This window comes from Phaenicophaeus curvirostris, chromosome 20 (genome assembly GCF_032191515.1).
Source record: "Phaenicophaeus curvirostris isolate KB17595 chromosome 20, BPBGC_Pcur_1.0, whole genome shotgun sequence".
In the NCBI taxonomy this organism is placed as follows: domain Eukaryota; kingdom Metazoa; phylum Chordata; class Aves; order Cuculiformes; family Cuculidae; genus Phaenicophaeus; species Phaenicophaeus curvirostris.
Genome location: NC_091411.1, coordinates 10183668 through 10197536, shown reverse-complemented (window position 1 = coordinate 10197536; position 13869 = coordinate 10183668). Strand labels below are relative to the sequence as shown.

At 57.6% G+C, this 13869-nt stretch overlaps 1 protein-coding gene across 1 annotated transcript; it reads right to left on the bottom strand.

Annotated features, from left to right (window-relative positions):
- Positions 1 to 99: 99 nt before the first annotated feature.
- Positions 100 to 11947, bottom strand: AGPAT2 (1-acylglycerol-3-phosphate O-acyltransferase 2). The gene is made up of 6 exons (XM_069873685.1): positions 11724 to 11947; positions 5550 to 5683; positions 4862 to 5037; positions 4573 to 4668; positions 2725 to 2797; positions 100 to 2180 (listed from the first exon to the last, which is right to left on the bottom strand). Exons 1-6 carry the CDS (start codon positions 11909 to 11911, stop codon positions 2029 to 2031), a joined length of 819 nt encoding a protein of 272 aa, XP_069729786.1. The 5' UTR covers positions 11912 to 11947; the 3' UTR covers positions 100 to 2028.
- Positions 11948 to 13869: the final 1922 nt, after the last annotated feature.

The following is a 13869-nucleotide window of genomic DNA, read 5'->3' as shown; positions in this document are numbered from 1 at the left end:
ATTCCCCCTCCACTGCAGGAGCTGAAGGCTCAGCACCCTCCTACCCCCTGCAGCAACCCTCCTCTCCCAGCTCCCACACACCACCCGGAGTCACCTTGATTTAAATAATGAAAGGTGTACTTTTTTTGTTTTTAAAGCACATACATTAATCTCAACACAATTAACAGTGAACAGCAGACAACTGCACATAGAGGCACCGCTCCCTCCTCCCTAGGAAGGATGCTGCAGGAATCACTCTGTGGATGTGATTATTTCCCACCCAGGAGCCATCCCAGGACCCTCCCGGGTTTAACCTCCATGCCAGTCCTTTATCTGCCGCTCTTACAAGTGCTGGTTCAGTTCCACCCTCCCCTGACCCGTCCCGCAGCGGGTCTGACCCCTGAGTCTGTACTGTAAGGCCCCTCCAATAAAGCCCCCTGGCTCCCACCAGCACCAGCTCCTCCCCTTGTGAACCCGCAGCCCTTCCCAGTTGAGGCTTTAACCCCCATGACTGCGATTCCACCAACACAGCCCCAGCCAGGCTGCAAAAGTTGGCTGTGTTGGTTACCCAAGAAGCCCCAGGTCGCTCAGCTCAAGGTGAAACACCCTGTGCCATGATCAGGAGAGCCAAAGCCTCCATGAACCCAAGTCAGAGGTGAAGGTTCCCCCCTGGAACCATGGACTTGACCCTTCTGCAGCTCCCAGCAAGGGATGCAGGAGCCCTGCTGGTCTGTCACCCCAAAGCACAGGGGAAACCCCTTTATCTGAAAAAAGGAGCACATTTTCCCCATGGGGGCATGTGGAGCCTCCTGAGCTCGTTACGCAGCAGCCCCCCCATCCCACAGCTCTGCAGTTTTACCAGCCCTGCAGAGCAGCACAAAGACACGCAGGACAGGCACCATCTTTTGGCCAGTGCTGACCATGACAAGTGGCAAAGGGAGCAGGACAGAGCCCTTCCCACCTGTGACAAACACCACAAGCACCAGGCCACCAGCTGTGACCACCAGCATGGCAGGGAGCAGGCTTCCTGGCACCAAGGAAGCTCTTAGCCACGACAGGTCACGTCGCACACAGCGGTCACAGGTGTCACACGTGAGGTTTCCCAAGACTCAGAGAGATCTGTGCACTTTTGAAAACAAAGCTGGTGACTCTGAACGGTAGAAACGAGATGGGGGTTGTGTTTGGGAGACGACTAAACTGGCAAGGCCGGACAGCACTCAGCTAAACTCTGCCCAGACCGTAAAACCTGGCTTGGTGAGACCACAGCCCCCCTCCTCGCTGCTGCCCCCCTCACTGAGCGAGGGCAATCAAGCCAAAGAGATGCTATAAGGCTGACCGGTCCCATACATTCCCCTTCGCAGCCCAGTAGAGTTTACTGGCCCCAGGTGCTTTTTCCAGAAGTGAAATGCTCGGCTGAGAGTGCCTGGGTAATGCAGAGCCCCAGCACAAGATGCTGTGGTGATCCAAGGGCGTCTCTCAAGGAGAGAGGTTCTGCCCCAGAGGCCACTTGCTGTGCCCTGGGTAACAGGCTCTGGGCTGGCTGAGGAGGACACCACACTCCCAGCGCTGCCAAAGAGCCAGAATCCAGATTTACAGCTGATTCTCAGCCCCGTTTCAGCAGCATCAAGGCTGTACAGATACAAACTGCTGCCTGGGGGGTTGAATCCAGGCCAACACCAGCTGAGTCTGCAAGAACACGGGTGCAGGGACACTGACGTGAGGCAGAGCCCAACCTCCAGACAGGTTTTTTGTGGTCACCCCACACCAGCTGCCTGAGCTGGGGGAACTTACCTCCCTGGTCATTGAGCCCTTTGGTAGCACAAGTTTGATGCCTGAGAAATTCAGAAAAAGGAGACGTATCATTGTGAGATAATGAACCCATAAGAGAAATCCACTCAATGGAAAACCTCAGTGCTGGCTCGACACCCCGTGTGTCCACGGTGTTCCCAGAGTCTAAAGTCACTGCAGAGGAAGTGAAGTTCCTTCGGTATTTGGCAACAGACAGGTCCCTTCGGCCACCACCACACGGTGATGCCACTGGAGAAATATCTAGGAGGAGTCCTTCGCCTCGCTGGGACGGCCAGAGAGCCTGAAGAGGGTCTCCCTCATGGTGCGGAAGCACCGGTCAGTGAGGTCAGAGACATCGTCCGACGTCAGGCCTTTGGTCTCTATTGGAGGCAGAATCTCAACCTTGATTTTGCCTGGGAACAAGAAAAGAACCTGTGAGAAACCCATAGGATTAGTCCCCCAAATCAACATCCCAGCCAGCACCTGCCCCCTTCCAAAGCTGGTGTGGCTGCTCTGCCCTCACCTGCCAGCCAAGAGAAATGACAGGTCCTGCTCTGAGTTGACCAAAAGCCAACTTTTCTGCCCACTGCTTGTACCGACAGACTTCAGAGCTTTAATGCCACCACCTTCCTTGGTTTGCTGGCAGAGAGATCCCTGCTTTGAAAGGTCACGAGGCAGGCCATGCTTGCTTCTTTCCCCAAGCCCTCACCAAACGACTTGGGCTACACCAGCTACGAGAGGGAGAGGTGGTATCCGATTTTTAATGAAAATATCCCTCACTGTATTTACATTCTTGCCTGAGTTAACCCAGCCAAGGCTCTGGTGCCAAGTGCTTTGATCTGACTCCACAGGTCTCCCAGAGGGACTCCTATTCACCCCCCTTCTCTCCCACACCCTTATGGAATCTCCACACAGGGCTGGCATCAACCCTCTAAAGACCCTCAGGCTCTTTGTTACCTGATGTAAATAGATTCTTCTTTGGGTTATAGAAGGTGGTGAAGGAGGAATACACCACGGGGATCACTGGGACCTTGGGGAAGAAGAAGGAAAAAAGGAGTTACTTGCACTGCAGCAACTCAGGGCAGGGCAGAGATAAGCAGCAAATCCCACGCAGCAGAGCTGCCCTGGCCCAGCTCTCAGCCGTACACACAGCCAGAGCCACTTCCAAAGGCTGGGCCAGTTAGGAGTCAACTGAGATTGAAAAAACTCCCAGCAGCTCAAGGCACAGGGACAACAGGGCACTAGGGACGAGTTACACTTCACCCTCAGGACAGCCTTGGCTCTCAGGGCTCCTCATCCCAAGCCAGGCTTCAAAACTCAGGTATTTTCTGACCTGCAGCTGTTGGAGGATGCCTCTCTTGACAGGCCTTGCCCTGCTGTACAAGCACATATTTGGGACAGGCCAGCTGGTGTGCCTGCAGCTTCTAAGAAGAGGAGTCACCAGTTGCCATCGATTGCTCCCAGGAAGCTTCGGACAGGCAGAGACACAGCCAGGAGAGCAGGCACAGAGTCAAATCTCACTCTGTGTCTCAGGGACAGAGGCAGGCACCATTTCCACTGCTGTCCTTCCCTTCCAGCAGCTGCCAGCCCCCGCCTTGGTTGCATCACCTTGGCAGGAATGGGGATTGTAAACCACAGGCTACACCCTGGCCGTGGCCAATCAAACCAGCAAGAGATCTGGCACCTCCTGCCTTCTCTTGGATCCCTGCTAGAACACCTCCTTTAGGGAAGGGAGTTTCCCCTCAGGCCTCTAGTCACCCCACTCCACAGACAGGAGGTAGAGCCTGAACGGGACATCAAGGCACCAATCTCTGTTCAGTTGCCTCTCCAGCACCTTGTTCCCCAGCACCTGGGAGCCAAGCAGGGTGGCCCAGCTTCCAGCAACCACCTGGGTCCAGGCAGCTAAGCCTGGAAGACTTGAGTGTCCCTGGCACAGCACCTCCGAGCTCTGCCCAGACAAGCTCCTTCAGGAGCACTGCCAGCTCTAGCTGTCCAAAGCCAAGGAGCTGTGTGTCCGCTTTCCCCTCAACTGCTCATGGATCTGGTCATTTTGGACAGAGACATTTAAGACATACCAACAAGTGTCCTATGGCTGGGAAGCAGCAGCTATCTCCACACAGAACAAGCCCAGATATTGCTCCAAAGCACTGGCGTTAACAACCCTCAATCAACACTAGACTATTGCAACCCAGGGGATTGAGAAAGGCATCAACAGCTTTGGGATTCCCCAGGCAAGCTCATAAGGTGCAGCACCCACTGGGCTCCCTGCCAGAACCAAGCTCTGTGTTGCAGCCACGCTCCCAGAAGCAGAGCACACACACTGTTCCACCGCGCTGCCACACAGCCTAAAGCCTGTGGGTCAAGCGTGCCTGTCCCCATGCTCTGCCCTCCAGATGGGACACTGGGAATGCAGTCAGGAGAGAGGACAAGGCAGCTTCTCCACTGTCTGCAGCCACCCATCTGCAGGGATCAAGCCTTCAAGGCCAGGCTGGATGGGGCTTGGAGCAACCAGATCCAGTGGGACGTGTCCCTGCCCATGGCAGGGGGTGGAACTGGATGGGCTTTAAGGCCCCTTCCAACTCAAACCATTCTATGATTCTAAGATGCTCCTGCAGGTGATGGAAAAGACTCTCAGCTCCTGCCGGCCAGCACTGATGGCACCTAACAGTGGTTTAGCTGAGGAGCTCAGCTGTGACCCGGGAACTGGACCTTTTGAGAGCAAATAAACCACATCACCACACAACCAGTCTGCAACGCCATTACAAAAGCATTCGGGGTCCCCACGCAGCAGCAAAGTGCCGTTACCTGTGCCTGGACCGCAAGGTGAAATGCTCCTTTCTTGAATGGCAGCAAGTCCCCTGTGCAGTTCCTCGTGCCCTCCGGGTACACCCACACCTTCACCTGCACATGGGGAGATAAGAGCTCTGCTCCAGAAATCCACTTGCAGCGCTCCCTGCGCACTGGCTGAGCCACCAGCCAGCCTTGCCGAGAGGCTGTAACTTCAAGCAAGCCAGCATAAGGAAGAACACAGCCCCCACGTGCCACCCCAGGACACCCAGACACTTTCCAGAAAGCCAAGTGCCACCACACTCACGTTGTCAGTTGCCATCGTCTTGGCCACCTCTGCCATCACCATCTTGGCACTGCTGGTGCTCTTCCTGTTGATGAAGATGACACCGCCGAGGTAGATGATGAGCCCCACGGTGCCCGCGTACATCAGCTCCTTCTTGCCCACCTGGACACAGTCGTCGGGCAGGACCTCCATCAGCCCTAACGTGATGGCAGAGGGTGAGACCTACCAGCCACCGCTCCCCACCCTGCTCTTGGCTTGGACAAGAGACACGATCCGAGATGGGGAGCACCGAGGACAGGACAGCACCTCGTTTCTCTGCTGGCTTCTGCTGCCATCAACAGAGCAGAAGGTGACTTGGCACAGGGACAGGGTGGCTGCGGGTCACAGCAAGACCCCTCAGGACAAGGCTCGCTCCTCAGCCCCTCATTCCTGGCTGCCTGGCACACCGACACGAGCGCTAAGCCAGCAATGCTGTCAGCGAGGCAGCGATATAAAAGGGAGCTGAGAAGCATCTGAAGCTGAGAAATACCTGGGTGTCTGCATGGGGTGCTCAGAGTGAGGGGTGACCGTGCAGCCAGCATGGATAAAGAAGCCGAACCATCTAGCTCCGAAGCACAGACCGGCAGGGGCAAGGGGCTGCCTGGCCAGGAGATGTGAGCAGGATTTCTCAAGAGAATTGCTCCCTCCCTCCCTCCCACCAGCTCCTCACCCATCATGTCGAGGATGCTCTGGTGGTTGGACACAATGATAGCAGGGCCCTCCACATTAAAGTTCTCCAGTCCCTTCACCTCGAACCTCAGGCCAAAGAAATACTTGAAGGTCTTGACGACAGTTTTGATGATTCTGCAGGAAAGAAAAGGAGAGGAGTCAGACAGCAGGGAGGTGGCACAGTCTGCTACACACAGGGTGGGTGGAAGGAGATAAGAAGAGCTCTGTGACAGAGAGCCTCCAATCTCATTTGCCCTGTGGTTCACACACGAGTGTGTCCTGCGTGGTCCCACGTGCTCAAGGTGCTTCATTTGCACACCAAGTCCTGTCCACTCCCCATGTGGGAATTTTACTCAAAGCTTGGGGGAAGCTGAATGTAACTTTGAGGCCAGTACAGCCAGACTCGACTGTCCATCAGCATCAGCTCACAACCAGGCTCACTATGAGCTCTCTGGGAGAGGCAATTCCAGCCTCCAGCAGCTGCAGGAGCCCTTCAAACAGAGGGCAAACTCAAAGCCCTCCAAAGCCCAGGAAGGAGAAACGCTGGCTTCAACAGTAGTTCAAGAACCACTTGTGCTGCCAGCCCTGCTGTGTGTTTCCCCTTGTGCTGTGGCTGCAGCTCACTCCGATGATACCAACGGTTTCCTCCTGCAGTCAGCAAAGCCCTACAAGTTGCTCAAACAGCTCTCCTAAGAGCTGCCACTCCCCAGCGCATGGAAATCAGCCTACGCTCCCATCACCCAAGGCAGAGTCTGGTAGTTCTCCTTGCAGTGCTGGAAGATGCTGCTTAATGATACAAACACGTATGGGGGGTTCATTACCCCAGGGGAGTCCAAGAAAGGAGGAGAATGAATGCGTGAAACACTTTGTACAACACACAAATAGGGTGCTCCCCACGCAGCCTGGCAGAGCCTCGGTGCCCCCGGCAAACCCATATTCCAGCAAAGAGCTTTTGTCTGTTCATTCCCTTCCCTAGTGGATCTACAGGTCTGTCCACAAGGCTCCCAGCTCTCTCACCGTGCAGGAGACGCCCCGGCTCACCAGCCAAGACCCTGCTAGCCCGTGGGAACAGGGGCCCTCTGTGCCACCCCCGGACAGGTGGGAGCTGGGGACCCTCCAACTGGGCCAAAGGACGCAGCCAGAAGCTGGCAGGACACAGGGGCTATTTTAGGCATGAGATCAGCCATCACCACGACAGGAGGCAGAGGAGCCTGAACATGAACAAAGCTCCCAGGAGCAGCCATCAGCTCTGTTCTGCTCTCCCCTAGAGCAGATGCAGGAGCTGACCTGCTCTCCAAAAAGCACCCGAGTGCCCTGCCCCAGGGTCCACCATCTCCCTAGCAGACAGAGAATGGTTCTTTCCTCTCCGCAGGATGAGACAGAGGGACAGTGCCAGCTTCTCCCCTGTGACAGAGTCCAGCCGGAGGGCTGCGCAGCACCATCAGCCCGAAAAGCATCCCTGTCACAGAACCACAGAATGCTTTCCGCTGGAAGGGACCTCAAAGCTCATCCAGTTCCAACCCCCTTGCCATAAGGAAGGACACCTGCCGCTGGATCAGGTTGTTCCAAGTCTCATCCAACCTTGAACACCTCCAATGACAGGGCAGCCACCACTGCTCTGGGCAAACTGGGCCAGAGCCTCCCTATCCTCACAGGAAAACATTTCTTCCTAAGATCCCACCTAAATCTCCCCTCATTCAGCTTAAAACCCTTCCCCCTCATGCTATCCCTGGACTACCTGATCCAGAGCCCCTCCCCAGCTTTCCTGCAGCCCCTCTCAATACTGAAAGGCTGCTCTAAGGTCTCCCTGGACCCTTTTCTTCTCCAGGCTGAACATCCCAACTCTCTCAGCCTGTCCTCATAGGGGAGGTGCTCCAGCCCCCAGTGATGTCCGTAGCCTCCTCTGGACTCGCTGTAACAGATCCATGTCCCTCCTGTGCTGAGGACTCCAGAACTGAATGTAGAGCTCCAGGTGAGGTCTCATGAGAGCGGAGCAGAGGGGAAAAATCTCCCTTTCCCTGCTTTTCTCACTTCTTTTGATGTCATTCAGGGCTGGGGGTGAGCACCCAGTCAGCATCTTATCCTGGCTTGGCCCCAGGTCCCAGCATCAGTTCTCCAAAGTCTCTCCATCGCTGCCATCAACTCTCCAACCACGTAACTTAAGGCAACTTTCCCTGGCTTGCTCCTTCCCCCAGTGGGATTCCTATCTCCATGGGGCGCCCCACCATGCAGACTGCCTGGATCCTGGCTTTGACACTGGAATTCAGAGCAGGACAACGTCCACAGGTGACACAGCGGAGTGACACCGCAGCTAGCAGTCCCCTGCCACTCAAACTCACTGCAAAGGTTAGAGCCGCACCCAGGAAAGGACAAGGGGAGGTACCCAAGGCTACAGAGCTCCAGAGCTCCAAGTGCAGTCCAGGTGAAGAGATGAGGACACAGGCGAGGAGAGGCAGGGTGACACAAACCAGTGAGGTCACGGTGGGTGCCGTGCCACCAGACTGACCTAAATCCTACTTCTCCTCCCTTCAGACTGCCAACCAAAGAAGAGGTCACTGCTCTGGAAGCCACGCTGTTTGGTAGCTGCCGGGAGAGGCTGGTTACACATTACTCAAGAGCAACCATCCAACTTCCTCCTGCCAGTAAGGAGCCAGCGTTTCCTTGCACAAGATGTGGCCTGAGCCACTGAAAGAGGCAAAAGGGCAGAGCTCAGAGCGAGTGAAGAAGAACCAGGTGACCAGCAGCCCTGCTGAGCTGGCCACGTCATCCATGGGGTTAAGCAGATGGGTCCTGTGCCCCTTCAGCCCTGCAAGCAGCTTCTCTGCTGATATGAATGATCCTGACTTGGTGCAGCCAGAGCTGCAGAGAGCTGTAAATCCGATGCACTTACTGCCAGATACAAGGAGAGAGGAGAAAAATGAGAGGCAATGTGCTTTTCAGTGCATCCATAACAGCCTGAGTTTGAAATCCAGCAGCCCCGGCTTCACACGCTCTGCTCCGCAGCCTGGGAGGCCTTTTTAGGATTGTCTGATTTTCAAGGATTAATCAAGCGTGCTCACCAGATTGGAAGCTCTTGCAAGAGGTTTTGCCGCTAGATAAACAGCTCTATCTCTGTCAGACACAGAGGGCAACCTCTTCCAAGCCACACCAGCTTGGAGCCAGGAGCACAGCAAGGACGAGGCGTTCCGTGCCAGGCATCGACGCTGTTATCGCTGTCTGGCCACCAACATGTGCTCTGCTCCAATCCCTTTCCCTGAGCCAGAATAAGCAGACTGGGATGTTGCAGAAATAAGGAGCTCACTGGATTACCTCAGCCACAGACCTCCCAGGGGTTGGAATACCCGGCCAGGATCATTGGCCCATGCCAGCACATGGAAAGGATGAGCTTAAATTACAGGAAAAGGGCAGTTCTGGCCAAAATTCAGCTCTGAAATTCAACATGAGGAGTTGTCCAGTTAAAGGAGTTCCCAAAGAGTTCCTTTAAGGTTACAGGGTATTTACAAAGTTCTAGAGGTGGGGATGAGAAAGAGAGTGTCTCTATAACTAACACAAACTCTCCCAGCTGCAAAGGTGGTTGAGCATCCGAAAGCTGCTCCTGCATGAACCAAGGCAGCTGATGCTGGAGACAGAGCTGGGCTGGAGATCCCCGAGCAGACTGCTGGTCCCAGTGCCTGGGATTGCAGAGCATCGGCTCAACAGGCCAGGAGAGCCCGCGAGGCAATGTCACCAGTGCCCAGTGCCCGCTCGCTCCACCCTGAGCTCTCCCTGCAAGAGACACACCACAGAGCAAAGTCCAGCTCCTCCAGCTGAGATGCTCCCCAACCTTTGATCCAAAAGGATGTATCAAGGCAACAGGCCCCCCCCTTTTAATCTCCCACCTGTATAACTTGGCCTGGACATGGATGGTTTGAGCAGGGAATAAGCTGCCTACAGGAAAGCAAAGCAAGGAGGCCAAGTTCTCATGGGCTGCCAGGAGAAGTCCAAGCTCTGCTCTTAAAATGTGTGGAGTATTAAACACATTAATAATCTGCCAGCCTGCAGCCCTGCTGGCACCGACCCCCTTCTAGAGGGAGAAAACCCCCAGACAAACTGCCAAACAGCTCACCCCAAAAGCTGTGTGGAAGCACAGCTGCTTGTCACCATCCTCACACCTTCCCAGCCTCTCCAAAGGGTGCTCATCCCCAAACACAGCTCTCCACACCTTCCCAGCCTCTCCAAAGGGTGATCGTCCCCAGGTGGGTCTCTCCAAAGGTGAGGGCACAGCTATGGGTGGGAGCAGCCCCTCACCGCAGCCCCCAACCCCTCCATGACTCAAGAGACCACCTTGCAGCCCTTTATCTTGGGTAAAGGATGCCGGCAGCCTCCCCCCAAGTCTGGGTTTGAAACCGATCTCGTCAGCTTCTGTTTCACCCTCCCACACCTGCCTGGTGTCCATGGGGATGGCTTGTTCCCCTCTTCACCCTCGAGTACCCCCTCCCTCACACTCAGGCATGCCCCCTCTCACCTTCACATCTCCCCCTCCCACCCCACCCTTGGGTACCCCCCCATCCTCTCTCCCCTCTCCATCCTCACCACTTCACCCTTGGGTACCCCTTCCTATCTCACCCACAGGTACCACCCTCATCCCTCATCCTCCCCCCTCATCCTCAGGTACCACCACCCTCATCCTCGCCCCCCTTCACTGTTGTGTACACCCCCCTTGTGACCCTCGGGTACCCTCCTCCTCCTCGCCCCCCTCCCCAACCTCATCCTCACTCCCTGCATCCTCTCCCCCCTCCTCATCCTTACCCCCCCCACCCACTCCTAGGACACCCCCCCATCTCCCCCTCATTCCTCCCTCCTCCAGCCCCAGTACCCCCTCCTCACCCTCAGGTACCCCCCCATTCATCCTTTTCCCCCCCTCCTCATCTCAGTCCCCACTCCAGGTTAACCCCCCCACCCTCCCCTACCCATCCTCAGCCGCCCTCCCCGGGTACTCTCCCCCTCCTGACCCTCGGGTACCCTCCTCCTCTTCCTTGCTCCCCCATCCTCCTCCTCACTCCTCCATCTTCATCCTCGTTCCCCCAACCTCTCCCCTCCTCCTCCTTGCCCACCCCTCCCCTGGAGGGCCCCCCACCTGGGTACCCCTCCATCACTCACATACCCCCTCCCTTTACCTTGGGGTATCCTCCTCCTCCTCACTCCCCCATCCTCATCCTTGCTCTCTCATCCTCTCCTCCCCCCTCCATCCCCTAGGGTGCCCCCCCGCACCTCAGGTACCCCTCCATCACTCCAGTACCCCCTCCCCTTACCCTGGGGTACCCTCCTCCTCCTCCTCGCTCCCCCATCCTCACCTTCGCTCCCCCATCCCCTAGGGTGCCCCGCCGGGTATCCCTCCATCACTCCTATACCCCCTCCTTTTACCCTGGGGTACCCTCCTCCTCCTCGCTCCCCCATCCTCTCCTCCCCCCCTCCTCCTCCTCGCCCCCCCTCCCCTAGGGTACCATACCCCGAATACCCCTCCATTACTCTCGTACCCCTTCCCTTTACCCTAGGGTACCCGCCTCCTCCTCCTCACTCCCCCATCCTCCTCCTCACTCCCCCATCCTCTCCCCCCTCCTCCTTCTCGACCCCCCCCTCCCCGAGGGTATCACCCCCCGGGTACCCCTTCCCTTTACCCTAGGGTACCCTCCTCCTCCTCCTCCTCGCTCCCCCATCCTCATCCTCACTCCCCCATCTTCTTCCCGCCCCCCCCACTCCTCCTCGACCCCCCCCCCCAGGGTACCTCTCCATCACTCTTGTACCCCTTCCCTTTACCCTAGGGTACTCTCTTCCTCCTCCTCGCTCCCTCATCCTCATCCTCGCTCTCCCATGCTCTCCCCCCTCCTCCTCCTCGACCCCTCCCCTCCCCTAGGGTACCACTCTCCGGGTACCCCTCCATCACTCTCGTACCCCTTCCCTTTACCCTAGGGTACCCTCTTCCTCCTCCTCGCTCCCTCATCCTCCTCCTCGCTCCCCCATCCTCTCCCCCCTCCTCCTCCTCCTCGACCCCCCCCCTCCCCTAGGGTACCACTCCCCGGGTACCCCTCCATCACTCCCGCATCCCCTCGCTGTACCCCCCACCTCCTCCTCCTCGCCCCCCCAGGGTACCCCTCCTCCTCCTCCTCGCCCCCCCAGCCCCCCCCCCGGTCCCCACCTCATGTTCTTGACGGTGCGGCCGCCGTTGACGAGGATGCAGACGGGCGCGGTGAGCGCCGAGGACACGAAGAAGAGCAGGTAATAGAAGCCCATGCGCAGCGCGAAGTTGACGGCGGGGCTGAGCGCCATCAGGACGTGCAGCAGCAGCAGCGCCGCCGCGCCCCACAGCACCCACCCCGCGCCCATCCCCGCGGCCCCGGGGCCCCCGACGCGCTCCCAACGCTCCCAACGCCCCGAACGCTCCCGACGCCGCCGCCCCCGGAGCCTCCGAGCGGGGCAGCGACCGCCCAGCGGGGCGGGGCTGGGGTGGGGGGGGGCGGCCCCGGCAGCGGGGGCGGGGCCCTGAGGGGGCCCTGGGGGGGCTGTGGGGTCCCTCCGGGGGCGTGTGGGGTCACTGGGGTCCTTTACAATGGGATATGGAGTGTTTGAGGGTGCCTTTTGGTGCCATATGGGAGTGTTTGGGGTCCCTCGTGGTGCAATGGGGTCCTTTACAATGGGATATGGGGTGTTTGGGGGTGCCTTTTGGTGCCATATGGGGGTGTTTGGGGTCCCTCATGGTGGGGTATGGGGTGTTTGGGGTCCCTCGCGATGGGGTATGGGGTGTTTGGGGGTGCCTTTTGGTGCCATATGGGGGTGTTTGGGGTCCCTCGTGGTGCCTATGGGGTCACTGGGGTGCCTTGCAGTGGGGTATGGGGTGTTTGGGGTGCCCTGCGGTGGGGTATGGGGTGTTTAGGGGTGCCTTTTGGTGCCATATGGGGGTGTTTGGGGTCCCTCGTGGTGCAATGGGGTCCTTTACAATGGGATATGAGGTGTTTGGGGGTGCCTTTTGGTGCCATATGGGAGTGTTTGGGGTCCCTCGTGGTGCAATGGGGTCCTTTACAATGGGATATGGGGTGTTTGGGGGTGCCTTTTGGTGCCATATGGGGGTGTTTGGGGTCCCTCATGGTGCATGTGGGGTCACTGGGGTCCTTTGCAACGGGATATGGGGTGTTTGGGGTCCCTCACGGTGGGGTATGGGGTGTTTGGGGTCCCTCGCGATGGGGTATGGGGTGTTTGGGGGTGCCTTTTGGTGCCATATGGGGGTGTTTGGGGTCCCTCGTGGTGCATATGGGTCACTGGGGTCCTTTGCAATGGGATATGGGGGTGTTTGGGGTCCCCTGCGGTGGGGTATGGGGTGTTTAGGGGTGCCTTTTGGTGCCATATGGGGGTGTTTGGGGTCCCTCGTGGTGCAATGGGGTCCTTTACAATGGGATATGAGGTGTTTGGGGGTGCCTTTTGGTGCCATATGGGGGTGTTTGGGGTCCCTCGTGGTGCATATGGGGTCCTTTACAATGGGATATGGGGTGTTTGGGGGTGCCTTTTGGTGCCATATGGGGGTGTTTGGGGTCCCTCGTGGTGCCTATGGGGTCACTGGGGTGCCTTGCAGTGGGGTATGGGGTGTTTGGGGTGCCTTGCGGTGGGGTATGGGGTATTTGGGGTCCCTCGCGATGGGGTATGGGGTGTTTGGGGGTGCCTTTTGGTGCCATATGGGGGTGTTTCGGGTCCCTTGTGGTGCATGTGGGGTCACTGGGGTCCCTTGCAATGGGATATGGGGTGTTTGGGGTGCCTTGCGGTGGGGTATGGGGTGTTTGGGGGTGCCTTTTGGTGCCATATGGGGGTGTTTGGGGTCCCTCGCGGTGGGGTATGGGGTGTTTGGGGGTAACCTACGGGGGACTCTGCGGTCCCCTGCAGTAGGGTGTGGGGTCTCTGGGGGTCCCTTATGGTACAATATGTGGTTTTCAGGGTCCGTTGTGGTGCTGTATTTAGGTGTCCCTCATGGCATGGTGAGGAGGGCTGGTGGTCTCCGTGTGGTGCCATGTGTGGTCTTTGGGAGTCCATCGTGGATGCCCATGATCTTTAAGGGCCACTCCAACCCAAACCATTCTGTGATTCTGTTCCCAAATAACCTGTCACCAAAATGCAGGGGAGGCTCACTGCATTTTCACTGCCCCTCAGGAACTTTAATGCTTGAAGCGGGAGATGAGCTCCTTCCCTGCTGGAGAGGAGAGGCCGGCACTCCCCACGGCTGCCAGGCAATGACATCTCAGAGCTGGTCTCATGATTCCTGCTAATGCCACAAAGAACCCTTATTGTATTAGCATCCC

Bases quoted from the DNA above. Each gene is read 5' to 3' on its own strand.
- AGPAT2 (XM_069873685.1), bottom strand. From the start codon at position 11,911: ATGGGCGCGGGGTGGGTGCTGTGGGGCGCGGCGGCGCTGCTGCTGCTG. The intron at 5,684-11,723 runs GTGGGGACCGGG...TCTTTCCTGCAG, and splicing joins CGCACCGTCAAGAACATGAG to AATCATCAAAACTGTCGTCA. The intron at 5,038-5,549 runs GTGAGGAGCTGG...CCATCACGTTAG, and splicing joins GAGCATCCTCGACATGATGG to GGCTGATGGAGGTCCTGCCC.